Raw genomic sequence first — 27,500 nt, 5'->3', positions numbered from 1 at the left:
TATTTGGCCTTACCAGTAGTGCTTGTTTATGAAGTAGACCGGACTAGAGCTAAAACGTCTCCCACAGGGGAAGCTTTCCTTGCAAACCTGGGGAGCCAGCCCTCTCGGAAGCAGCACACGAAGACAAGGCAGAACGGGAACAAAGAACAAAACCCCACAAAAACGCAGCTAGGGCAGTTGGCAGTAGTGAGCGCCGTTCTGTGCCGTTCTCCTGGGAAAGACCGGGATTAAAGCACAGACACGGGCTAGCGCACAGCTCACCCAGCGTCAAGGCTTGCCACCAGGGCCCACAGGCCAGGTCAAATATTTCGCTAATAAAGAGCAAAAGTCTGATACATTTGAGTGCTTTAGGAAGTATACAATGTCACGGTGCAAAGAAAACAACCGACTGTGTTACACTGCTGTTTAAGAAGAAAATTCTGTTTTATCTGCTTTTCAGTTAAATCTTAAAAATTACTCACTGATAAGCGGTAACTTCAAGAGAGGCATTTTGAAGCGTGTCCCACCGTAATATTGACCAGATGGGCTGCTGCAACAAACACTTGGCTTGCTGCACTAGGACGGCACTTCACTGCGTACTGCCGATGAAACGGCAAAGCTTTACCCCTATGTAGCCTTTAATGGCTCTGCATCTCTCCCGTCCCACCGCCTGCGCGGTCCTGTCGTCACCGAGCGGACTTGGGACTCGGGCAGCAGGACCAAGCCCTCGGGCTGCCCGCGCACAGCGATGGGTTGGGACGTGGCCGTGCCTTCATTAACGAGCTTTTACGATCATTCCTGACAAATTCCACGCAGCGGAGGCCAGATACGGAGACTTCTCAATGAACCACTGCATACATTAATAAAAGTGGCTTAAAATTAAGACACTACTCAAAGTTCTAGTCCGGAGGTGTATACATCATACCTTTGCATTTCTGTAACACCGCAGGCAGTGGCAGGGAGCACAGCTCTGGTTTAAGGCTGTTAGATGTAAGCAGTTGGAGACCAACGCATGCGTAAGAGCGTGCAGTCATTTCCAGTGCTGAGATACCAACACAGATCTGTTGGTATTTCTAGAATAAGGCCGTATCTAAAGGTCTAATAATCAGGTACAGAAATCTGCTCCAGGCTTATACTTGCCATTCAAAATCCCACTTTAGGAGCAAATATTTTTCTCTTTTTCAAATACAGTAATTTTGGGACACAAATGTTAAAACATACAGCCAATCCTCCCTAGCAGGGAGTGACTGTGCAAAGTGCATAAGAAACTTTTTAATGACTTCATGAATATTTTTAACATACCTGAGAACTACTCTAATATACATACATACAAAAGGCCTGCAGATCATGGCAGTTCAGAAATACTGATCATGCCTCATTCGCTGAAGTCAACGTGAACTTGGAAAGTAGTTTATCTTTTCATACTTTATCTGTATTTAACGAATGACTCTCCCTCGGGCACGTTAATGTAGATATTTTCGTATATGAGAACTTCTGCCATCAGATGTTCTTTCCAGTTTCGAAAAGGAGACAAAACAGTCTGTCCAGAGATACCGTGCACCAAATCTACTACAATTTCTAAGTGACTGGACCAGAAAATTAACTTTGCATTTTCCATTCCAGATAGCAATAAGTGAGGGGCTCCTCTCTCATTTCACTTTGATGGAGAGACTGGGTCCCCACCAAGAACTTTCCCTGGGCGTCTTCTACCCTCTCCCGGCGGGCTGTGATCTGGAGATGGAACTGAATTCCGCTCTCCCACAGCAACAAAAATCCTTAGCGCAAGGGCCAGGTGTGCCAAGGTAGCCCGAGTGGCCACAGTCTGACTGAAAATCAAGAAATTACCTCAGAGACACACTAAAACAGAACTGCGGGTTCCACTTTAAACCCCCGTTTTCCTATTTCTTAGAATTCTCACTATTGCATATTAAAACCGCCACTGCTGCTCCTAGGTCTGTGAAGGTTGCTCCTTCTGCCCCGGAGGAAAAACGAAAAGCAAATTCAATTTACCGCAACGCACATTGCTGGAACAGGACAAAAACACGGCCCTGCACATGGTGCCCCGACAGGAGCCAACCCTTCGGACTCCCTCTGTTAACAAGACGTGCAAACCTGTCTACAGTTCCTAAATAAATCACAGAAGATGTAGTTTCCTAATTACACTGGGATTTAGGAAGGATAGGTCGGACCATCTGGTTATAGTTAAACTTGGACAGACAGGCAGGTTCTGCAGAAAACTTCAGAAGATTTATGGGTCTGCTGGAATTGTCATTCTGATATTAATGAACCTACAACGAAACTTGAAGAAAAAGAATTCAACTACTCACATGTGTTGATAAAGCATGATTTCCTAGTTATACTTATAAATTAAGCTTACAAACAACATTTCAAACTCATCAAGACCTTTGGTTCAAGGCACATTTGAATGAAAGCAAGGCAGCACACGAATTCGGAAGTTCTGATGATGCAAATCTGGAGATCTGCACAGATGCAGCGGGCTCTCTTTGCTGTTTGCGAGCTAGGCTTTGTGAAACGCAGCAGCTCAGCATGTTCAGCAGGCACCGTACTCTCAAATTCTTCATCTGCTGCTGCAAAACTACAGCTAATGAACTAAGAGATTTGTGTCAGAAATCAATGCATAAATGATTTAAGTACTGACACTGGAGCTCAGCTAACGAATATTTCAAATAAAGTGCCTCAAATACGAGCGGCTGCACTCAGGAGCACCAGGCTTCCATCTAAATCTAGGAACCTCAGTGATCTCCAAATCAGGCGGCTTTGGACAAACTAAACGACAAACCTAAATAAAGAACTCAAATCTCCCCCATCACACGCAAAGCTAGAGATGCTAAAAAGCAGACGGGAAGCTGTACACACTACGCTCTACACATAATCTACATTGATAATCTACAGGGACTTTCTTTTTGCTATCCCAGGGCCCCGCACACTCTGGTGACATATACCACGACGTATGTCCATCAGTTTTGCTGTCCCCTGGCGTAGAACCGAGTGCGATTCTGCAAACTGGAATTTCTTGCACAGACGCATAAGCACAGACACTTTTCCCCTATTCCGTTATTATATCGCATAAAACAACGCTGCTCTTTCGAGGAGCGCTCACTAATGCCCCAGGAAGGCTGGCTACAAAGCAGCCGCGTTTCACCCGGGAAGCAGGGTAACACCAAGCCAGGTCACTCTGGAGAAACCAATCGTGCATCTCTTCCTTCAAAACTGTCCATCAACAGCACTTTCCCAATTGCCTATGCCAAAACGTGCATTACAGCGCTCACTGCATCTCGCCTCTAGCTTTCGCTGCTTCCAGCGTAATTGCTCTTGCTCCGTAATTCCACTCAGAATTACACTGATGAGGTGTTTTTAGGGTTTCGTTTTTCAGCATGGCCCCAAATACCCACTCCCAAATGACTCTGGACCAAGAAACCTGCATCCCCAGTTGCTTTGTGAAGATCACGTTACCAAAGATAACCTGCCCTAGAAAATTTATATGTTTTAATTTTGCAACATGTAATGCAAGTGTCCTCTGTTACATGAACAAAGTAAAGTACAGAATCTTCAGTTATTGGTGTAAAATATGAATATCAATTTCTTTGGATTTCTGTAAGCGGCTTTGTAAATGTGCAAGTTAAAAATAATACCCATTAAATTGCTTAACTGTAATAAAATGTATCTATTTGCTTACTGCATACAAATTAAGTCAGTATCAAAGTCCTGATTTTCTTTTTAGTTTGTATTAATTTATTATTGAATTATAAATAACTAATGTATGAAGCTAAACACTTACATAGCACTTTACAAACACTAATTCACAAATGATGCAACATCTTTTCAAGGCATATGTGAAAGCAGCAGCAATTTATCCATAGAATTTCCTGGCTTCAACCTCAAAGTTACATTGGAGGGTTTTTTTTAAAGGAACATATATTTAAGCAGTCAGCAAAATACCTGTGGAGGCATAAACGGTGATTTCGTAGAACTGCCTCGCCTCTTGACTGGTGACGGTGCCAATGTACACGGCATATTGCTAAATGAACTACAGCCCGAATGCCCGAGATTCACATTACTTAAGCAGATATCCTGAAAGCAAACGCAGGAGAAGTCCTATCGGTGACCCCCGATGGTTTTCAGAGGCTGGAGTTTGCCAAATTAACACGCAGCCCGAAAGGAACCATCTTGCTTGGAGGAGGTTCTTGCAGGAAGAGGTGAAGTGCCGGGGAAGGAAAAGTTTAAAAAAGGCCGACCGAAACTGCAGCCTATCTGGGGAGCAAGAGCGTGCAGGCTGGGGCAAAGCAACATCTACGAGCGTAATTCCTTAAAAACGCCCTTAGCTAGTACCTCTGAGCGAACGCCTCGCTCTTCGCAAGCGCCTAAACATATTACAGGGATTTTCACCAGTTGCCTAAGAACATATTTACCTGATCTAACAGACCAATTATTTTACATAGTTCTCCACGATCAGGAAAATGCTACCTACGTTTCATAACCTGCCATAAAAAAAAAAAAAAACAACAAAACCCCCTTTTTTCTCATTCCATGCCCTTTGGCCAAACCCAATGAAATTAAGACACACAGTCAAACGTGTTCATACAAAATTTAAGGGATCACTTGAAGCTGAAAGCAAGCAGCAAGTCTGACTTCAGACTGATGAATGAAGAACGCATATTCTTGTGCCTACGACAGCGCCTGTACTTGTGTATTTCGCGGCTGAGAAGTTGTTTGTGAATTCTTAACAAATCCTCCCCAAAAGGATAACCCTTCTCCCTTAAAGAATGGTCAGATAAGGTGAAGGCAGCCTCAGTCTGAATTTCAGATCTTGACTTTTGTCGGCTTTACTTTTTCTTTTTGCATTAAATATGAATGATATTCACGGAAACATTTGCAACACTAATTATAGGGAAATACATATTATTTTATTGCTTGCCTGAAAATGTATAGTTTCATTCATTGTTCACCCATGTAAAGACAATCATGAGCTTCAAGCAAAGTGCTAAAATATAAAAGGCCACATTCATTCATGTATTGGTCCAAGCTGCAGCACTATAAAGTACATCAAAAGGTGTTAATGGTTTCAATATTTATCTGCTGCAGGGAAGCACTCTAAAAAGAAGAGAGAAAAAAATTTCTGCTAATGGCTGTGTCTCTCCATTAAAATGAAAAGCTTAATGCATCTTATAATCAGAGGACAATTTGCAAATCATTAAGAGAAATGTAAAATTCCATTAAAATACAAATCAAGAGTCCCTCACTGGACTAATAATCTTTTTGATATTATTTTGCATTTCACTATTTCTTTTCCCAATATCCAGGCACCACAAATGATCAGTTCTTGAACATGCTATTTACCACAGCCTACTTCTTTAACGAGAGACTGAGAGAAGTATAATCTGCTATTCAGAGCAGGTACTAATGAAGAATTCCATATATTCTGAAATTTAATTAAAACCCCAAAGATTTCAAATTAGATGCAATTTGAAATGCCTGGGGCAGAAATACATGCACTTGCGTGGCAAGGGTATCACGCTGAAAGTTGATACCGTAATTGGTCTTGATGTATTTTTGTGTTGCCAGGCTGAAGCACAGAACTCATAACCATATAAAAATTCTCTGTAGATTACCTGCTCATTGAAAATGCCATCACTCAGGTAGTTCTCTACTAAATTACCATGCTACTAAAATGCACAAAGTGATTCGAAGAGAAGAGTGGCACAGCTGGTCGACGCTGCCAATGAGTTATGCATGCGTCGACGCTGCCTTTTTTCTTAGTAAAATATGCTCAGTTGAATATTAAAATATAATTGGCATTCAACCTAAGTAGCTTAAACCATTTTGTTATCTTCTTTTAAACCGATTTGGCTCCTCCACAGTTATTTTCAAGGATGCGATTCACAAACTAATGACACCATCACATTCAGCTAGATTTGTACTATTTTACATTTGTCATAAATAAGAACAATTTCCACAGCCTTCTAGGGATGTCCTTTAATATGGGCTCCTCTTGAACATCAAAGGCCCAATTCATGGGGAAAAAAAGAAGGAAAAAAAAAAGAGTATGCCATTTATGTTGGTTCTTGCATATTTTATTCTGAAAAGAGTGTGGGATGCAAATTTCTAATAAAAAAAGTATGTTTTTGCAGCTAAGCAACTCCATGTTTTTCCTAGCATATACCGGCCAGCTCTCACATTCACAAACTCCAAAAGGAGAGAAAGCAGAACGTCGTGGGAATAGGTGAGAAAGGGGCATTCTCAGGTCAGGCAGCAGCAAAGGAGCCAGATCGGAAAATGGCTTCTCCTCGGGTGAATTTATGTACCTACCCCTCACCAAAAGGACATCGCGAGTGCCGTTACGTTTTCCTATTTTGTGAAAAATTATTTCTGAATAATAAAAAAAATGTTCTTATTAGCAATAGTATTTAGAAACAAGGTGGTTACCATAGTAACAGTAACACTAAACACATTACACGTGAAATACAAAACATCTTAAATATATATGAGTATTGATGATATTTCACATTGATAAGGGAAAATAATTAAGTCTAACTTGGCTGAAAGTTCATTAAGAAAATGGGCGTGGGGGGCTGTATTCATAAAATTCTTTTATCCGGCTTTCATAATTGTTTATTAAATAGGGAACAAACATTGCAGGGGGTCATAAGTGTGGCAGGCAAGCAACGAAATCAAAGGAAAAACGAATTACGTGAAACTTGTTCCTCATATGTCTGCGCTGCTATGAGGTTGCTAGGACGGGGGATTCAGGAAAAGAAGATGACCACAAGCCTACGGGTAAAAGAGGTGGTCTTCCAGATTGGTATTTGTTCTTCCCCACCTTCAACTCTTACTCCTCTAAATTTCCTACACAAGCAATAATGGCAAATGCTACCAGGTTTGGTCAAAGTTATTCTTTAAACCATGGTCAACTTAAATCCTGGAATTAAGGAACTGATTTTGAGCATACTGACTTTACAAAGGTTCAGGACAGCGGGCTCCGAACGGTGCCGCTACGTCCGTGCTCTGCTGCCGGATGAGGTCCTAGAAACCTCTCGACAGGAGGAGGGCACACGAGAGGACAAGACGGCGTCATCCGGCCCAAAGCAGACGAGAGGCGAAGACGGTGCGGACCCTGCCCGTCCACCTCCTGCCGCCCCGCGGTGCCGATCCCCAAAGCAGAGTCCGCCAACCCTCAACGTAGGGGAGGACACCGGACGGGCAGAAACCTTCGCGCTTGGAAAAGCAGCCAGGTTTGGGAGGAATTTCCACACCCACACGTCTCTGCAGCTATTTCAGTACGAATTGTTCCTCAGGCCTCAAATTTTGCACTCTGAGAGCAAGTAAAATTCTTGCCACAGTTCAGGTGCACGGCAGCTGTGGAATTTTAATCCACTAAAATCTAAAGAATAAACTTTCTATTTAGATAACTCTCATTTATGCTGACTTGGGCCTATCTATAATTAATGTCGCAGATATTGACAGAAAAGAATTATCTGAATTACCGAAAACACAATGCAATTTTTAATTAACTTGCTCTTTCACTCCCTCCCCCACAACAGGAGATATATACTGACATCTCCCACACTTCGAACTGTTCAAAGATCACACGTCAAAAAATGGGCCGGGTTGGAACGGGACTGGGAAAAGAATTCAGGACATAAAAGTAATGGGACTAGTTTTTGTTGTTTTCATTTTTGAAGGTTGGAGACGATTGATTTCTGTTTGTAGAAAATTGTTTGAAAGTATTGGATTGGAAAAATCCATTAAATGTCTAACAAAACAGTGACTTTCTGCTTATCAAAACTATTCTCACATGAAATGGTAATAAAAGAAGCTGCCAGTCTACGGAATTTGAATTTTGTGTTGGCAGACAGAAATATGAAAACTTGTCATCTCTCGGCACTTGAATCTGCCATGTCCAGATATGTGAAGTACTAACGTTTTCAAGCAGATTACTTCATATTACTTTAAAATAACATTTGATAAAAGCCTAAATAGAAATGTATTTGCATGCCTGACGAAGCTGCAGGAATGAAAAAAGTGAAAGTCGCTAATAATTCTCAACTTTTTCTATTTAATGAAATGAATCTCTGTAGCAAAATTAAGAGAATTTGTTCTCTCATAAATTGCAAAATAAATAAATGGTGAGAACGACGTTTTGCATTTTTCTAGGAAAAGGCAAGCCTTGCCTTTCTCCAGAGCAGGTCACCTATAATGCAATTCAGTTCTGCAGAATATAAATATGACCTAGTAGTGCTGCTGGATTTATACTTTCCTAACTGAACTTTAGTGAATTTTCCATTTTTCACTGGAAATTAAACGACTGTTCAGACATGACAGTGGGACAGGAGGGATCCTGGAGGTTTTTCTGTAACCTGAATTTTCCATTTTTCCTATTGAGGACTGAAGAAAATTGAAATTACACATGCCTTTTATAGACATATGTATATCCCTATAGATATATTACTCATATATATCTATAGGCCATTACTTAAGAATTACAAGCTAATAAAGATAGTAATTCTTCTCCTTTTCTCTTCAAAATTGCAAACCACCAAAACCTTCTCGCTTTACTACACAGTATCTCAACAAGGATTTTTTGTAAATGTGTGTGTGTGTGTATATAGATATTTTTTACAAGTTTTAATTTAAAGCAAAGGAAAAAGATCTGCATTGACTTTAATACCATAAATGTTTTTCTTATTTTAGTAATCTTTATATATTGAAAAAGTATCTGGCTAAACTGTATGAGAAAGAAAACTGTACTTTTTAGGATACACTGCACGCTGTAATTAGGGCAAGTAGTACAGTCTTCAAAAACAATTCTTTTCAACATAAGCATTCACGGGATGTTGAATCTGCTGTCTTAGAAGCAAACCAAATTAATAGCTCTCTTATCCTCAGAAAACGTCCTTATTATTTGAGCATTTCAACCACAAAAAGGAAAAAAAATACACTGGTCTTTGCTGAATTACAGAACATAAAATACTTATTTTTCTGCCTTAAATTGCTGCAGATTTTTTTCTTTTACTTTAAAATAATTTTATGGAACAATAGTAAGGCAAAGAGGTGCTACCAGGTTCCACTAGGAATACGGGGAAAGAGCATCAGGGTGCTATTAATCCTCTCCGACAGCGGTAAGAGACGGTCTCTTAGTCTTAGAGGTCTGACGACACGGTGCCGGCTCAGAACTGCACCTAAGGGGCCGCGTCTCCGCGCCGGCGCCCTACGGACACCCCGCGGCTTCCCGCACCCAGAGCCTCCTCCACGGGAGGTCACCCAGCGCCCGCGACACGGCAGGGAAGCTAATTAATTTTGGACGGGAAAGCCTTCATTCCTGTAACTCGTGTGGGAGGATTTTCTTTACAGACACTTCCTAAAGCGAGAGACTCAACGAACGAATGCAAAACCAAAACAGCCCTGGTGAGCGTACAACACGCGAGCAAAAACCGGTCAGATTCCTCAAAGGGGAGGCAAGAACCGTACAGGTGAACAGTTTCTTCAGCCACTAGCAAATATTTCATAGTGTGCTTTGCTGTCCTTTGGCGGTGACTGGGCCAGGTTCGCGAACCTCGCGCGCCGTGGTCTGAGTTTCTGAAAGAGAAGGTTCTCAGGAAATCACAGGGTAGTTATTGATTACAGGCCTGATACGGAGCTAAGTCATCTTGAAGAGAGGATGGACGCGCGCTCCTCTGTCTTTGAAGACTCCCAGCTCCCATCACGCAGGAGGCGTTTCATCAATATCCCTTCCTGGATCACTAACGCGCATTAGACAGCGGACATTTCACCCGCCAAGCTGGCTTGCAGAGCTCAACTTTTCGGGCTCCAGCCTCGGCTCCGATTGCTCCTCCACCGCCGGACCAACATCCTTTTGCGCAGCTCTTTCCTCCTCCCTCCGTGAGCGAGGCTCCACGGGCAACACCGCCCACAGACCCAAGCCGCAGACCTGCGGAAACCTTTATACCTAGCACTGACACCGTCATCTGAAGTGGGTTTGAAGCCGTAGGGTGATTGAGGTGAGAGGCACGGCAGAAGGTACCTCCACCTGGGGGGTCCGCACCTTCTGCACGAGGAGCGGGCTGCAGAGGTGGGCGCTCAGGAGCACGACAGCGAGTTTTGCCAAGCCCTCGTGCCGAGACGGCTGCCGCGCGCCTGCCTCCGAGAAGGAGCAGAGCCCGAGGGCTGCTCTTCGTCACCGGCTAACGGAAGACCCTCTTGTGCATCCCGTTTCCTCCGCTCTCCTTTCTCTAACAAGCCATCTGGTTCGAAAGCGGACAACTGTTCTTTCCTCCAGCGGCCAGTGCTGCAACGTTTTCTGGAATCTCAACCAGTAAGTTTATAAGACGAAATAAAGAATATAGAAAATAAATAAAGAAAAGTCCGGAAATTCATCACTGGCCATTTAACGTTTCCTTTACCATTTCACAAACCCACAAATCAAGCAATTCATACACAGATTTCAAAATAATTCCAAGGTCAACTTTTCATCTTCCTTATACAGGGGGCTAATGACCTTTATACTTTAAGACTGATTAATCACTTTCCCCTATAAGCCTTCTGTGATTTTGCTGAGATCTAACACCTTAAAGCTATGCTGTGGAGAGCTGGGAAAAAGCTTTAGGGAGCAAAAACCACTTTTTCTTTGCACTATGAATTTCCAGTTAGCACTGGCCATGACACAAATCTTTGAAAATTCCAATTTTTCAATTGCATTTTCAAAAAGATTTTGGCTGCATAGGCTGAACTGGAAAGTCTGTGAGCTGACAACTTCTGTAGGTTCTGTAGGACAACTGGCTTGGAAATTTTTACATGTACACCTCCCTTTGGGGATTCTGCAAATGAGAAGGAGGTTCCCCGAATCCATGAAAAGGAGAAGGATGACAGAAAGTGGGGCTGCCCTGGATCTCCAGCTTGGTCTTATTTTGGAGTAATGGGCCTTTTTCTGTGGCATAATGAAATCAATCCTGTCGCACAAACTGTGCTACAGCGCCAGCGTCCCAGCTTCAAACGTTACCACCGATGACTTGCGGGAAGGAAGTGCTAATTCTGTACTAAATACCTTCCCCGCTTTTAATCATGACTTGGAGTACTAAAGCCAACCTATAAAATCCAGGTCACGAAGTGAGCCACCGAAATAGCAAGCGTCAGAATTTAGATGGTTAGTGCAATGGTAACGCCTGGGCTCTTGCAAACCAAATCACGGCAGCCTGAAGAATCGGCTATCGCAGCGTACAGGGCCTCCTCCGCAGAGACCCTGGGTGGTGCCTGGTGCTCAGAAGAGGACTGGTGCCTCACCTCTCTAGGAACGCAGAAGAATAAAGCCCCCGTCACCATTTTTTCAGGTGGTCGATAACCATGCAGCACCGCGGTGGACAGATGCAAGAGTGCACCTTTACTTCCAGAACTTGCCGGTCTCTCTGCTTGTGTTACCGTGAAGTTGATGATTGCCATGATTTCCTCTCCACCAGGACCTTTCCCTAACGTTCTCCACAAAGGTCACCGTGGGAAACCGATCGTTTATCGAGAAGTGCTTCGTCCTGAAAGCACTTAACGTTCGTTTTAAAGTGTCATTTTATTAAATGAGGACCCTCCTTCATATCTTTGTCGTAAAATAAGCAAAACCCTTACTGCCCTCAGATGATACTAGCACAGAGAAAGTCAAAAAAAAAAAAAAGAAAAAGGCTTGACATAAGCACTGATTCAGAAGAAAGAAAATATCCCATAATCGGGCCTTATCACAAAAACACTTGACAATTTAACTCAAATCATGCAATTTAAAAGAACCACAGTGTAGGTGGTCGTATTCCCAGGAAGGGGGAGAAGAGGAGGGCTGAGGGGTTGGGTGCCTGGGTGGGGGAGCTGCTGCCGAGCAGACGGGGGCGTACGGCAGCCAGGGCGAGGAGGCGAAGCTTCGCCGCGTCGGATGCTTACTCTTGCGCTTGTGTTTGTTCTGCATTTTTAAGTGCCTGGAGGGATGAGCAGGCACTTTCAAGTGTAAATGTGAAAAAGTAAATAAATACCAAATTCTTAATTTAGCAATACTGTAATTCTGACTTACAGATAAATTGAAATGTAGCATATATTCCATTACAATGCAGTTTGACCTTACCTTTCTACTAAATAACTTTTTAAAATAACGTCTTAAAGTTTTTGACATGTATTTTCCACATTCCTTCCAATACCAATTTATTCTATTATATGAAAGAATTACTGAGAAGAGAATGCAAGAGGGTATATAAAAACAGTATCACATCAGTGTGATTTGTGCCAATTAATTGTGTCAGCATTTCCATTATGTACTTGCCTCTCCCCACCATAAAACATGCACACCTGCTCTTAGTCCAGGAACAAATAATTGAACTAAATTAAAAAAACCTGGACCTGCACACGCGAAAATGAGGAAACCATACCTCAGTCCTGCAAGACGCCGAACGTGTGATACAGAAGGTCAAAGCCCATTGCGGCTGTTGCTCCGCACGAGGCCAGGCTGCTGAGCGGGAAGCGAGCTGGCTGCGGGCGCCCGCTCCGTGGAAAAGCCCACCTGCGGCAGGGCCGGGAGCCGCGGAGTTGCCAGGCAGCGCGGAACTGTGCCGCGGGACCGGAGGCGTTCCAGCACGTCCCGTCCCATCCCGTCCCATCCCAGGCTGCCCGGAGACAGGCACTGCTCCGCCAGCGCAAGCGTACCCCGGCGCGACACCCCAAACCAGCAGCAAAAGCGACACCAGCAATACTTACGCGCAGGAAATATTAGCCACGCTAAAAAAAATTCAGCAGTCAATTTAGGAAAAGGAACAAGCATTATTTAAATGTTTTACAAGCTTCTGGTGGGTTTTCTTGGAACCAGAACTCCTCTGTTTGGATCCAAAGACTAGGCGCGACACGAACAGCAGTAATTGCGGCGGGAACCTCCCCACCCCGCTCCACCCACTCATATTCCCTCCAACCCCCAAGTTCTCACAAGAGCACTCTTTAACTTCAACCCATCCGATAAAAAATGTGAAGAAACTGTCGGATTTCATTGACTTAAGGGCTGCACTGCACGAGCACTTTCTGGAGTTTAACACTTTGGCATTTTTGACAAATGATGCATCACAGTTTCATTATTTCGTAATTTCCCACAAGTTAATAAGAAAGTTTCACTAATACTTCTAAAAAAAATTGTATTAGCAGTTGCCAAAAATAATATTTGTGCAAAAATTAGAGGGACACAGTGCAGCACACAAGTTTCAGAAAGTTTTGAAAATACTCAGTACTTACCTCGTAATTTGTCTATGAAAGATGCTGCATTGAGAAATTTTCATACCATGCAATAATTAGTGCAAACATTTGCCACTGAAATAAAGGTACGGTGAAAAGCTAGCAAGATTGAAGACTTCCGCCTTCCAAAAAGAACAACCCGATTACCTGCACAGCATCCTGCAGAACCACTGCGTTTTGATTTTGCTCTCCCGCTTGCGGCTAGCATGAGATATTTAAGAATAAGAGAGCGTAATAACAAGAGGAAACCTATCATTTGTACAAATTTGAATAAAAACGGCCATTAGCAATAGAGGCAGATACTGCTGGCGAGGGTGCGTGTCTATAAAAATGCGTGCAATTTCCCACACGCCAAACTGACAACTGATTTTGCTGGGGATTTGGGGAGGGATTACGCTCACGGAGAGACAAAAGCCGCTGCAGGCAGCCGGGGTGCGAGCGGGTGGAAGCGCGGCGGTGGCGGCGCGGGGACCTACCTTGCCGCAGGAGCGGGTGGTGGAAGGCGGGCAGGGGCAGCGCCGCCGTCAGCGCCGGCTCGCAGAAGTAGGCGCGCAGCCAGGCCGCGCATTGCTGCAGCGGTGCCGGCAGCGTCCCGCCGCCGCCGCTGCCGATGACCTCGCACGTCGCCCGGGCCTCGCCGGCGCTGCAAAGGAGAGAACAACGCCGTCAGCCGAAGAGCCGTGCAGCGAGCAGAGCGAATAACGCTGCCGCTGAACGAAGGGAAAAAGTTAACGCAAGGCCTGCTTCGTCGTCGAACGGGAAACGATATTGCAGTGTGGGAGGGAAAAATGGAAATCCAATTATAAAAGAAATGGTAATAAAGCAATTTTTTCCCCTGAATGAGAAAGCCTCTCAGTATTTTCTAATGCAGAGAGGCTGAACTTCGCATCGCTTACAGTATTTGACATTTGCATTATAAAAATGAATATTCATACTCCCCACATTAGCAGGCAAATATATAACATCAAAAGCATTGAACGTTGAGCCACAGACTCAAATTCTTTTGTTTTCCCACTCCGACAACAGTGAGATAATTCGTAGCGGCAATTCCAAACCTGATTCTTTATCAGCTCCTGAAACGCAATGTCAACGCAAGGTTATTGGCACCTGTAGAACCCCGGTAATGAAGCAAGGTGAGAGGAAAACGCCCCGGGGAAGCGGGAAGCGTCGGGAGCAAGGAGCGAAGACTGCACCGGGCTCCTGCGGAGGGAGCGCGTCCCCGCGCGGCAGAGCGGCGCCGGGGTTTCTCCAGCCGGAGCGGCCCCGGCTCCGGGGAGGAAGCCGTTCCCGCGGGAGCAGCGCCTTCCGCTTCCGCGATCCCTGCCGGCTGCCGGGCCCGCTGCTGCTTCCCTCCCCTGATTGAATTGGAAGGAAGCAATTGAGAATTCATTTAATTTCAAATGGCAGCTCATATTTTCAGCAAGCTCAAGAACGAGGCAGACGAACAGAAAGCACCCACAAACACGGAGATGTACTTTTCCCCTCGCTGGTCTTTTCTTCTTTTGCTCCGGGAGAAAAGCAATGCCGCTACAAGAGTACTGGAAATATAAATGCAGCGTTTGCAAATATTCAGGCCCGTTTCCCCGTCCGCCTGCTCCGGGTTCAGCACAGCGGCGTCGGCGGGGAGCTCCGGCACGTCGCGAGGCCGCGTTGCGGCGGGTGCGTCGCGGAGGGCTCCCGGGACGCGTCTCGGTGCCCCGCAAACACGCCCAGCCGTCGGCAGCAACGCGCGGCGGAGAAACGCCCGCGGCTCCCGCGCCGCTGGGAAGGGCGAGAAGCGGAGAGCACCGAGAGCGACTGCCGAAACCGCGAGGGCAGCCGGCCGCCTGCTCGCGCCTGGACCCCCTTGCAAGAGTCAAGGCAGCAGGATCTGAGCCGCCGGCAGCAAGACGGAGAACGAGCGCGGTGCTGCCGCCCGGCTCTGGGGACAGAGCAGAACAAAACGAACCCCCCAGTATGCTCCAGTATGCTGCGGATGAGAGAAAATACTCCGTTAGCTCCATCCTAGCTGACGGCCACACGCTTACTCGTTGGAAAGTGGTGCAGAAGAACAGGGACGCGGCGGCAGGACAAAATACTCCGGTAGCCCAAGAACACACCAAGCTGATCGCTTGGAGCGGAAGAAAAACACGAGGACACGAAAAAGCAGCGTAGGATCCGGGTTGCCAGATGCTAACGAGTGAGTGCGGGCATAGTTCTCCCTTTCCATTTTTTGTCCGGATTAATTACAACTTTTGATTTTTCTCTGGGGAGAAAGGAAAATAGTATCGATTTGCTACATAGAGTGAGGTCTACTTTATGTTATTTTGGCATGTAAAAACCTCTTGGCTAAAAAAAGACTTAACTGAAGGAGAATCTGTGCATAACCTTTTCCCAGGACTATTTGTATGATATGGACATCAGACCAAGTTCTCGACACCAAGGATCATCTTTTATTCTGCACATGTACAGCGCTCAGCAGAACAGGGCTCAGTTTTATTGTAGACTGTTAAAGCTACTACAGTATAGTAACTACAGAATATAATAATGCCTTTGAAATCTCCAAGAGAAGTTGGTAGACTTTTCTGCTCCATTTATCCAGAAGAGCAGAGAAAGCATTCAAAACTAGCAACCTTATGGTTTTCACATCATCTTGTTTCATATACTCTGGAGTCTGGAAATGATTTGGACTGTAATATCATAATAAAAATGAGAGACTGCATCTCCTCACGGCTCTGCACCGCTCTCTCCGCGAGCAAACAGATAACGAACAGCTGGAATCGCAGCTCTCCCCCATCCGCTCCAACGGCGAGTTGGCAAAACGGCACTGCAATTTCCTCCGGCTCTAGAAGAGCAGCAGGCGATGGACCTTCTCCTCCCCTGAAATGGGTGGGAGCCAGAAACCAGGCTTCAGCAGGGCACAACACCTACCGCTGAGGCCAGCGCTGGGGCAGGGGCTGCTCGGGGCTTTGCCAAAGGGCCCGACTCAACCTTCAGGCCACTAGCTCCGTATTTAAAAGTAAGCTACAGAATATCGGTGTTCCTTGGCAGCACTGTTCAGATAGTGCAAGGCTTAATTTTTTTATGGCTGTTTTCAAGAATAGTGCCTTGTCACTGCTGAACATCTCCAGATGTTCAGTTCTCCCGCCACTTCACCACCACAGATTTTCACAACACACGCCACCTTCCACCACGGGTCAAGAGAACAAGAAGAGGTGGTGCTTGATAGGAATTCATTGATTTATTTTCCTGTAGAACACAAAGCCAATTCGCCAACATACAGGCTGAGAGCTTCTGAATGGCAGAAAGATTAAAAAAAAACCAAACTTCACCTTAATTTCACTTGGGTAGAAATGCTAACAACTATTCCTGGGAATTTGACAGCATTAATAAAAATAAAGAAAGAACATAACTAATGCACAGGTCTTCTACTGGCCCTCCTCCCCTCTCTTTCCTCCTCCCTTTTTTCTTTCCTAAGTTGCATAGCAGCATTCCTTCCACAAACTACCTACTCATTAAAAATTCAACTTAAAATGCCAGCTGTCTTTAAAACAGTTTTCTGAGGCTTCAAAGCCATACTTTGGTCCGACTAAACCATACATACATTTCAAAAAGTAAGGCAAAAGTAGTCCCAAAACATCCATAAGAAGAAAAGGAGAGCAGACGAGTTAGATGATGTAAAATTCCCCCCCCCCCCCCACCATGTGAAATTCCTCTCTTCAATATTATGCTTCCTTGGAAGTTTTCTGAACACCCTATTGTATACATTAATATTTTATCATCTCTAATTCAAGAAAGACAGGAAAAAGGTAACTGGATATTAGAGGCACCCATCCAACATCTATATTAATTACTTGTACCCAGTTTTTAGCAATGAACAAGCAGAAACCAGGGCACCTGCTGCATTAACATTCTTCCCCTCAGTGATCCCTAGAGGAAGGGACTTTCTCCTGGCTGCACAGCCACCAGTGGCCAACAGCCAACAGCTAACAACATGACAGCCCAAGCAGCCATTTGCACTATGCTTTACTTATGGAAAGCTTGTTTTGAACCTCTGATTCAACAAAACTTAATTTTTATTTTTATACCGGAAAATAAAATAACCATTTTCATCTAAAAATGCAAGAAACTTTGGAGAGAAATGTGCATCTCACTCCCCTGTTAGTACGAGCAAAGGACCTTAACTTTGCTGCTGCAAAACCTGCAAGGACCAGCTTCTGGCTGACGCAGTTTAGCCCATTTCTCACCAGCCTGGCCAAGGGAGGACTCGCTCTGAGGCCAGGAACGACTGCTGCTGCCGGCGGAGCTCCAGCTCCTCAGGTCAGTCCTTGGTGGTGAAGCACAAGACCCACGGTACGTTCGGTCCCTAGCCAAGGGAATCCACTGGATCCCAGGGGCAGACTTACTACACATAGGACAGCCAGCCTGTGCCGTTCCTTCTGACATCCTACACATTTATTTCCATTTATGCTGCTTTTTTAAGCCTGACAAACGTAAGGAAACCACGGGGCTCTGGCACCCACACAGCCGACCGGGCTCTTTGGGAGGTTCTTATCCCAGTCGTATCTCTTTTATGACTTCTTATATGTTTGCATGCCATGAAATAAAGGAAAAAATTGGTTTTAACAGAGGGGGAGAAAATCAGAATCACCACCTGTTTCAGTTTAGCAGGCTTCTTCCAAACCATTTGCCAAGAACTGGAAGTGGCCAACATGCTTCCAAAACAAACATGTAAGCAGCAAATTGGCTGCAGGATCATTCTGAATAGCTTAGCCATTATGAAAACCAGAGAAACACGACATTTCAGGACACAACACCACTGTGGGTAGCCATGTTCTAAACTGCTATCAATTTACTTAATGATTTATTTTATTTCTGAGATATTTTTTGCCTCAACCCGTCCTTAACAAAACTGAACTGAAACATTACAAGATGGACCTTGAACTGTCATTTAAAGTAAGGAGAATATACTACACCGGCTCTGCTGGCAATTTCCTTAGGATAAAGGAAAATGTAGGAAAGTATTATGACAATGTCATATAGGCACCTGCAACTCTTAAACTTAATAGCTTGGTTGAACATAACACACAGTGCCAGGTTGCACTGCCTGTAACCAGACACACCTGAATGCTTTATCCCTGGATGACTACCTCACCCTGCAGTGGTTACCCTTCGAGGAGGTCTATGCACATCGCTACGGATGCTGAGAGCTAAAGAAGATTCTCCTCTATCTTAAGCTGTTTAAAGGACGAAACAAAAGAGCCCCCAAACTAACAAGAATCAAAATTGCACCTCCTCATGCCCTTAGAGTGCAGTTAGCTCCTGGCCACTGGCATATACGTGCAGACTCAGGTAAATACATTATTATATGACTATAACAACTACAACAGTTCCACTCAGGTAACAGCAAGGATAAAGACAAAAGAAAACCCAAAAACCCCCCCCCACAACAAAAACCTATGGAATGTATATTTTTACATACAACTTCTCAATCTTCTAATCTATCATGTTAATTCTGGTCTCTCGCAGGCTGTCACTCACCAACTACGTTGTATTTTGACACTGTGGTACACATGGCACTGAAGATCATCAGGTTTGCAATATCCTATTATCTTCAGATATTTAGAAAATAACGATCTCTGGACATCCAGGCACATCCTTTTTTATGTTTTCTTTTTAAGGATGTCCATAATTTCCCTCACTGTACTCCCTGAACAAAGACCATGAGTACTTTTATTCAAAACCAACAATTAGTGTATCAAATTGTAAAAATATTGATCCTAATTAAGAGGCTTTTGAATCCTTGTATGACCGACCTGAGTGCTGTGAAAGTAATCACGAGCTGTTCTCGTCATAATGCAGGTGGCACAGAATCTCACTAAAACCCTCTCTCAGCCTGCCTTCGCTCCAGGGAGCCTTTATATACTGACTGCCGTGCCACCGGCTTTCCACCTCCAAAGCAGTGCTCGCCCCCTTTCCCCAGAGGCGGACAAACCCTTCAGATGAAGGCAAAGTGCCTAGGCAACTTTTTTGTGTGTTTTTCCAGCAATGAAATCAGGGTAGTAAGAGGTCAATATCATGAAGCCAAATGGGGACAGATGAAGAAAGAAAGGAAGGAAGGGTGCAGAGGAGGAGGTGGGAAGACAAGGATCAGAAACAACTTCTGCAGAAGGTGCGGCGGTTAGACATCTGAGCAGCTAAGAAGGGGGAGAAAGAAACCACCTCTGCCTTTGAAGCAAAATATCGACGTGCCTTGGCTGTTTCTACAGCTCAGTTGCTCTCCAGTGCCAAACTCTCCAGGCCCTACGTTTTCATGACAAGTAGCCAGATTTACAACCAGGAAAAAGAGACTGAACTTCCTGGCAGAAATAGATACTAAATCTTAATTAAACTTGCAATAGAAAGCTTTGCAGTTTGTCCCTGGAAATCTGCAAGTATATTTATAGGGTAGTACAATACTCAGCTTCTCTGCTTTGGAGAGTACCTCCCGGCTGGGGTAAAGAGGATAGGAAGAACTACCAGTGAGACACACGAGTGTTTCTTCTCACGTGCATTTTGATGCTTCTTTGGCCATTTGACTTCTTAGAAGTTTGTGTCTTGAACAGGTCCAAAAATTATCAGAATTATCCCATATCCCTTAAGGATTAAAAAGACTCCAATAGATATGCTTTAATAAAGGTGAGAGGGGACTTGCGGGGAGAGAGGGAAGAAATAAAACAGCAATTCCGCCCCCCCCTTCCCTTAGTCAGTATCTTATACGTCAACATTAAAAGTTTTTTCTCAAAATTCTCCCAAAAACAAAAATTGTAAAAGATTACAGAAATCTTCCCCAAACAGTAAGCACATTAGAGAGATCTGGACTGGCAGGGCCAAAAGGAGTTCAACGTCAGGGAGACCAAATCTCCACTGCTGTTCTGCTCTGTAATTGAAGCCCAACCTCAACAAGTGTTTTGTGAATGCGCGTAAAGGACTCCATGTGGCTGTCATGCTAATCTTCTTGTTAAGGGAGAAAGACCAGAGGCCTGTTGCTGTAGCAGACTGGAACTATAAAGAATAGGCTTTGACATGACCCTGTAGTCCTGCCAGGCTGCAGGAATGCGTGATGCAATCTGACAGCAATTTAGACATGGTGCTCTTGGAGACTGCAGACCTATTTAACGTCAAGCAAAAATAAGCATGTGGGTGGACTTCTGAATGGCTTTTACCCTCATAGCAGGGAAAAAAAGTACGGCTTTTTAACATCAGGCTTATGGAAAAGGATCTTACAGAAGAATCTGCCCATGGGCGGAGAGGAAAACATTTTTGGGAATATTGCCCAGTAGAATTACAGTAGAATTCTGTCATCACCTTAGGGAAGAGCTTAGGCTGTAGCCATACTCCCTCTATGATTCATTTTAGAAGCAAAACAGTTTTCTGAGCATCAGACAAGACCACAGAGTCTCTAAGCAGTTCGAGACCACTGAGAAAAAAAGGGTCCTTGGGTCATTTTCCACATGAGGTGTCACACTTAACAGACACCGCCGCAGCCAGAAGACTTCACGTACCCTTCCTGCGTGTGAACGCTTGCCCTCCTTCCCCATCCCTGTTTCTCTGGATATTGCCTCGCAGACAGGCTCAACTAACTAACAAGTTACCGTAGATACAGGATGTCTCCTGGCAGCCAGCGTCAGCGATTAAACTCTGCCTTAGGCATTGATCAACTGGGACACATCAGGTGGGTCAAGTATCTGCATGGCTTAAGGTCATTAGTGCAGTTAATTTGGAGGAGTTCCTAGACCTACCGTAGTCTGAGCCTGACAGGTGACTCAAACACCAGGAGGTACCTGCAGCTGCACGAGGAGCGAGCGCGACCCAACGGCTGTCGGGTGTTGAACCTGGAAGTTTCAGTCGCAGCGGAGCGTGCACGAGCATGGCCCCTAACCGATCTCGCTGGGGTCATTACGGAAGAGAGATCTGCTGAATTAGAAGTTAAATCTAGTAATACAATTAATTAAAGACATCATTGGGGGATGGGAAAGTGTCACCACTTACTTTGCATTCCAGAATAAATTTTTAAATTAGCAATAGAACTCACTGCAGATTTTCTGAAAACTAGCTCTTCTGTCATTAAATAGATATGAGGGGGAAGAACAACTTAAAAGGCTATGCACTTTATATTTTATCAATGGCATTTTCTTGTTTTATTTAGCAAATGATTGAAGACAACCCTACACGCAATTCTCACGCATATGAAGTCAACGGAAATCAGGTCTGTATAAAAAGTTGCCTTGCCTGAAGAGCCAAGGCTGATTTGTTTCACTGTTTTTCTTATATCTAGCTATCTCTATCTAGCATTCGCCTGCTTGTCTTACTCTCCAACTCATTGTTTTGCTTAAAGAAATATAACTGGAGTGCTACTTATCAAACAGAAAAAATCAGTAGCAATTAGAACACACAAGTTAACATTAAAAGAAGACTCAATCGTGCAGCATTATGCTTTAAATACTGTACATACATTCAGCTGGCATTTTTACTGAAGCCTTCATTATGAAAGTAAATAAAAATGCATTTTATCAACACCTAAATGTAATTTAAATAGTCTTTCTTTGATAGATGAAGGCTAAAGCCACCCCAAAACTGCAGATGAATTATCTGGTCTCTAATGATTCCAAAACAATTACAGGATGCAGAGCAATCTCGTTAAATTTTATTCAAAAGCTTACTACACTTGTGTTTTCTCTTATTTTTCTATCAATGAAACCCAGGAGGTTTAAGAACAATTCATTATGTATGAGACCCCAACTTACAGTGCTTGACTGTTGATTAATAGGAAAGTTTGCTGTATGTACATTTGCAACATTAGATGCATACAATATGCTAACTTATTCTTTCACTGAAGCTAATTATTTACAAAAATGACTACTTGAGACTACAATTTATTAAATGCATGCATCCAGTCTCGGTTTGGCCCCAAAAGACAGTCTGGAATGAAGATCTTTTACTTGATGTGACAACTTCTAGCAACAGTGTTATTAATATTGCAAATGTGGCAAATAAAGAGTTCAAATAGCCGTATGTCTGTGTTGCTTTTTTTTTCACAACTGAATCAATGAACAAAGCAGCTTTCTAAGCTAAAAATGCATGCAAGAAGCACATTCTTGCATAGTTTAATTTAGCTTCTTTTAAATGAAGTGCCTGTACGTTAATAGCAACAGATTAAAAGAAGGATGAGAGCTGCAATAAACAGAAAGAAACCCCCACTTCTTGTTGAACTGCTGCCATCACAGTTCCTTTTAAGACCTATTCAGAAGAAATTGATTCATTTAAGGAAGGGTATAAGAACTCAGAACTTTGTAAGATTTACTCCTTGCCATATAATATTTTTCCCATTCTGCCTTTATCTATTATTGAGGATTTAAATTGTTAGGGATCTGTTTGGTTGGAAGTTCTGCGTTAAAATTGTACCTCTCCTTTACCCTGAAAATGAAACAGGAACATCTGCACAAAAAATTGGGTATCAAATAGAGATTTCAAACACAGATGCATCTCTTGAGTAAAACACGTAGGTATCAATACGGACTAGTCTTTCTTCCAACTTTTGCAATTAATGATGTTAAGTTCAGGTACTGAACGGAGGTTGTCTAAGAAACTAGTGTGTGCAGCCCATCGTTGCTGCCAGCCGTGATGCCTGGAAAGATGCTGCCTGATTATTCCGCACTACTAGTGTGTACCAGCAAACACTTTAAAGAAGGGAGTGAGACTCCTGTCTTCACATGCCAAGATAAGGAAAATCAATGTCAATGCCCAAAAGACTCAAGTGATAGCACTGAAGGTCATTAAATGCTACTCACTGCCCTGTGCCATTAAAGTTTTGATTGGAATCCTATATAAAGAGACACAGATTTCAAACCAGATCTTGCCCTGGGACACAGTATTGCGAGACCGCGGAGGAAACAAAACAATCAGCCAGAGGCAGACTTTTCTACGACCACAAGAAAACAGGAAAACAACAGAGTGTGTGTGGTCTTGGCTTATTTCTCTTGAATATATTTATCGTGTTTTCAGGGAAGTATATCTGATTACAGACAAAGATCTCTGGCAAGGTGCAAGGCAAACCACTAAAAGGTTACGGCTCCTCACATCCATCTCCATCTTCTATCAGGAGCCCCAGCTCCCAAAGCCCTCCAGAGTGCCGGTTTCATTGCCCAGCCAACGCCAGCCTCCTTCCTTCTCCCGAACATTGTCCAGGTTCAGTTTTCCACCTTTTTTCTACCCTGGCCACCACCCATCCTCCCGCCCATCACCCTTAGCTATGGGTCAGGCAATCTCAGGACCGCTCTTTTTTCGATCTGACCTCCCTACAGTGGATTTCAGGTTCCACCTCTGCATTGGTCACTAGTTCAAGTACTGATTTCTTTCCTTCCCAACTAAATTTTTTCCAGGCTAAGCCTTGTTGTCTCCCTATCTCGTTCTGGACATTTCTACCTCACGTGTGCTAGCAGGAGTCATTCAGGCAGAGCAAGGAACAGGCAGTCAGCAGCACCCTCCAGTTGTATTGCTGCTGGGCTCTGCACGAGAAACGGAGTTGTCACCGCCAGCCAACGGCTTGACTCACCGTCCAGGGTGGTCCATCTCAAAAGCAGCTGCATTTCCCCCCAAAGGGCCTGCTTTCGCTCCCGGCAGAAACTTAGCCCCAGCTAACATGTATGCAGAAGGAACGACTGGGAAACCAGGACTTGGGAATAAAACGGACAGTAAATCAAGCCGATGGTGTAACACGTCAGTCACAGTGGTGACCTAGAGTTGCCAGAAAAATAGTAACTGCAGGGAAAAACACTGCTCTACTCGGTCCTTTCTAAAAATATACCATCAGCAAAGAATTAAGCTATTAATGACTGAAGACTTTTCAAAGGCCTACAGCGTGGTTATATTTGGAGAACAAAAATATTCCTGATATCAGAATAGTCTCTTCACAAATATTTCTGTTCCAAATCAGTAGGTTTTGCAGCAGAACAACTGGAAGATTTGTCTAAAAAAAGAAGAAACCCTGAATTTCTCTGTTTCTTCTACTTGGAAGGAATCAACCTATTCTAGAGTGAGAATGGAGGAAATCAAACGCACACCCAAAAGACTCTCAACCAACAACAATTAAGTAGACATTTCACATGAGATGTTTTAAACCAAAAAGCTAAAATTCAGCAGTTAAAAATGACAGCACATTCCCACCAAAGATGTTAGGCAACATTAAACATAGGTGATATCATCAGTTCTATCTATAATTAGGTTAAAAGAAAGTCAGTTAATTTTAGCACTTACAAGAAATTGTTACAAAACACTTTTTCCTATATAAAAGAATCCTCCCCTCAGACTTCCGAGGTCGGTTTTATCACAGGCAATTAACTGCGTTAGGGCTGGCTGCGGGGGACCCTTCGAGCGCGTACCAGCCTGCCTTCAGTTCTGTGCTTAGCTTCTACCTTTTAGCATATTCGCTTCGGCTCCACTTTTTCCCTGCTCCGTGTGCAACTGCCATATGGCATCACCTTGTACTGAAAACCCACCACCTCTACTCAGAAGCGTGCCTTACAGTAAGAATCCGGCTGTTAACTGCTATCTGAAGCAAAATTTACATCTTTTCTACATATCTAAGACATATATATTCCCAATTATGCATGGATTAAAAAAAAACCCACCACAACTCAGGCAGTTAAAATACCCATTACTCTCCTTACACTGCTCTGGCAAGACATAGCTCTATGAGCTCCGTTGGTACATGGGGAAATTGCAGGAGGAAAATTTCCGGCTGAATCACTGGAACTGGACTCCAGCTTCAGAAGTCGGTCTCCCCGCGTGCTGGTGCAGCAATTCAAGATGGGAGCGAGCACCAAGAACCCTGACCAGCATCATCTGCCGATGCTCCGGCCACCGCTCCAGCCTAGTAAAACGAACCAAGATACACACAAATTGGAAACCTCTTACGAACGCAGCTCAAAAGGGCGTTTTCCAATGCTAGCTTCCCAGGCAAGTAACGCAGCCGTATGGGAGGAAGGATGGCAGGAAACGGAGCAAAGTCCCCAAGGCCAGTTCCCCCCTCCCCCCCGTTACTACGAGGCTTCTAGCACCAGTGCAAAGAAATGGTGCTTTTTTCGCCAGTTATGAACACTTGGACACCACAGAAACACTCGGAGTCACTGTGGTTTAGCATCAGATGAAATAAAGACAATTGTGCAGCGATCAAAATCTACGGTTCCTAACAGCCAAAGTTTAATACATTTTCTTCTGAGTGACTTGTGCAGGAATAACTACAGTCAGCAACAAAACACAGACCTGAAATCAAGTTTCCAGCTTCTAATCTTGCGTTGCCGTAACTACATTATACTTGGAGTCTGTCTGTAAGAACACAGTTGAATTCCCTTAGGGTGGCACCTGCGCGCGTCGCTAGTGGAGACGCTGGCTCAAACGTGCCTCGGCGCCGGCCCCGGGCAGCTCCGCGGGCTCTCAGCCCCCTCCTGTTTGCACAGAGCTAATCGAGCCCTCCACGTTGGGTCGCAGGCACGAGCGAGCCACGGCAGCAGCGTATTCTACCTTTGGAAATGATTTAGTCCAGCACCCTGAAGGATTAACCTTTCTTGCTTCGCACAGCGCTACTCACTTATATTTGCTCTACTTTCCTCCGACTCTTCACTGGGCAAAGCGAAGTATGTTGCAGAGAGAAAAAAAAATTCAATTTCTCAATAGATTTCGTAGCTTTATTGTTCCACTTCTATCTGAAAAGAAACTTGTGCATAGTCTTGAACTATGGAAGTTTGTTAAAAAAAATTCTAAGTGAAGAGAAAGCCAGATTTTCTTTAAAAATATGTAAAAAACCTGAGAGGATTAAGATTTCATCAAGCATTTGGTTATTACAGCGGTTAACATCACAAACGTTATCATTTTTACAGTACAGAGGGCAGGATAAACAAAACCAAACCTTGGACTTTAAAAGCATTAAGCATTAAGAATCTGCCTGCTGAAAAGAAAATACCTGGAGCACTGGAGGTGGGAAAAGAGGCCCTTTACCAACGCAGAGAACAGAACGCGCCGAGAACGCTGCTAACTCGTGTTACTTAAAACCCTGCCAGGTAGCGCTAGCCGGTAAACTAGCCAACAAATCCAGTGGGATTAACGCCCACCTTCTCAATGACATTTGCCCCGTGCTCTTGCAGTCGGTGCGTGGTCCAGCGAGAGGGGCCGGCGTCCGAGCGGCGAGGACGGCAGGGCTGCCCGGGGACACGGCTCTCCGCAGCCTTCCCGAGGAAACCTGTTCTCCGCGGGAGACCAAGGCCTTTGAAATACATGAAAACATCCTCCATCTCACAAAAGAGAACTATCCTTGGAAACCTCGGAGGAATATGCCTTTCAGCATCTACCTGATGGATAGCACAGTTAGCACGTATATCCCCTCTCTCTCTGAAGCTCTTCTGCAGGGTTTGGAGATCTTCTCCCACCTCTCACACCCTTTGGGATTTTTTTCCTAGGGGTTTGCAGGACTTTTCCTGAAATGTTCCTACCCAGTGAAGAACACGCTGCAGCAGCCTGCCGTGCCCGGGCCGCCCGTTTGGGAGCACCGCGTGCCGGGACCCGAACGTGGATGCCCGGCTCGTGGCCGGTACCCGTGGCCTCCTACGGCTTTCCTTCTCCCGCCTAACTAAGCAAACCCCAGGCACCGGATTGGAAAAACAGGAGGGCACGTCAATAAAACCAATAAAAATGCAGTTTCAAAAAAGCTGCGGTTATAATTAACTGAAATCAGAGTCTGTAAACTCCTGCTTCAAAAGCAGCTGGTTGAAGGCTGGACACCGGAGCCGGGAGCTGACCACGCCGGAGCAGCGGGCTCGGCACATCGCGGAGCTGTAAGCGACCTCCGACGGCAGGGGGGACCCAGGCGGTCACCAAAGGCCTGTCCGAGACGCAACAAACAAAACCGCAGTCTACATAACTCTGTGTTTTGCATGCTTTTGGATGTATACTATTTTTTTTCTTTTTCTTTTTTCCCCCCGAAGTGGTGAACCGTGCCTGGAGATTGCTGTCCTCTGGGCTTTAGGTGCATCTGCATTACAATCCCATTAACTTGTGTGCCACCCTCATTAATAAATAAACCTCCCACTTAAGTGCCTTTCTTGTAAATTGGTTTGTTCTGTTCCATATAAATAATACAAATTTCTCTTATCAAGTACGACAGGTTTCTTCTTTACCTACGTACAGCTTGTGATATGAGACCATATAGCGATTTAACCTCGGAAGCAGTTTATGGAAGACCCTTCCTTCAC

The 27,500-nt window shown here is 44.4% G+C and overlaps 1 protein-coding gene and 1 long non-coding RNA gene across 3 annotated transcripts in view; one reads left to right on the top strand and one right to left on the bottom strand.

Moving 5' to 3' along the window:
• MGMT (O-6-methylguanine-DNA methyltransferase) overlaps window positions 1-27,500 on the bottom strand; it is a 176,805-nt gene that overhangs the window by 18,208 nt on the left and 131,097 nt on the right. For both annotated transcript variants that reach the window (XM_067299572.1, XM_067299571.1), the window contains exon 4: window positions 13,713-13,879. In XM_067299572.1, coding sequence (XP_067155673.1) covers window positions 13,713-13,879 — 167 coding nt within the window. The remainder of the gene's footprint in view (window positions 1-13,712; window positions 13,880-27,500) is intronic.
• The window catches only part of LOC106484996 (uncharacterized), an 11,965-nt gene continuing 5,117 nt past the window's right edge, over window positions 20,653-27,500 (top strand). Inside the window, exons 1-2 of the long non-coding RNA XR_001292644.2 lie at window positions 20,653-20,929; window positions 21,404-21,463. This is a non-coding gene — a long non-coding RNA (uncharacterized lncRNA). The remainder of the gene's footprint in view (window positions 20,930-21,403; window positions 21,464-27,500) is intronic.

The sequence above is a fragment of the Apteryx mantelli genome, chromosome 7 (genome assembly GCF_036417845.1).
Source record: "Apteryx mantelli isolate bAptMan1 chromosome 7, bAptMan1.hap1, whole genome shotgun sequence".
Taxonomy (NCBI): Eukaryota; Metazoa; Chordata; class Aves; order Apterygiformes; family Apterygidae; genus Apteryx; species Apteryx mantelli.
Note: the sequence above shows the minus strand (reverse complement) of the source record. Positions and strands in the feature narration are given on the sequence as shown.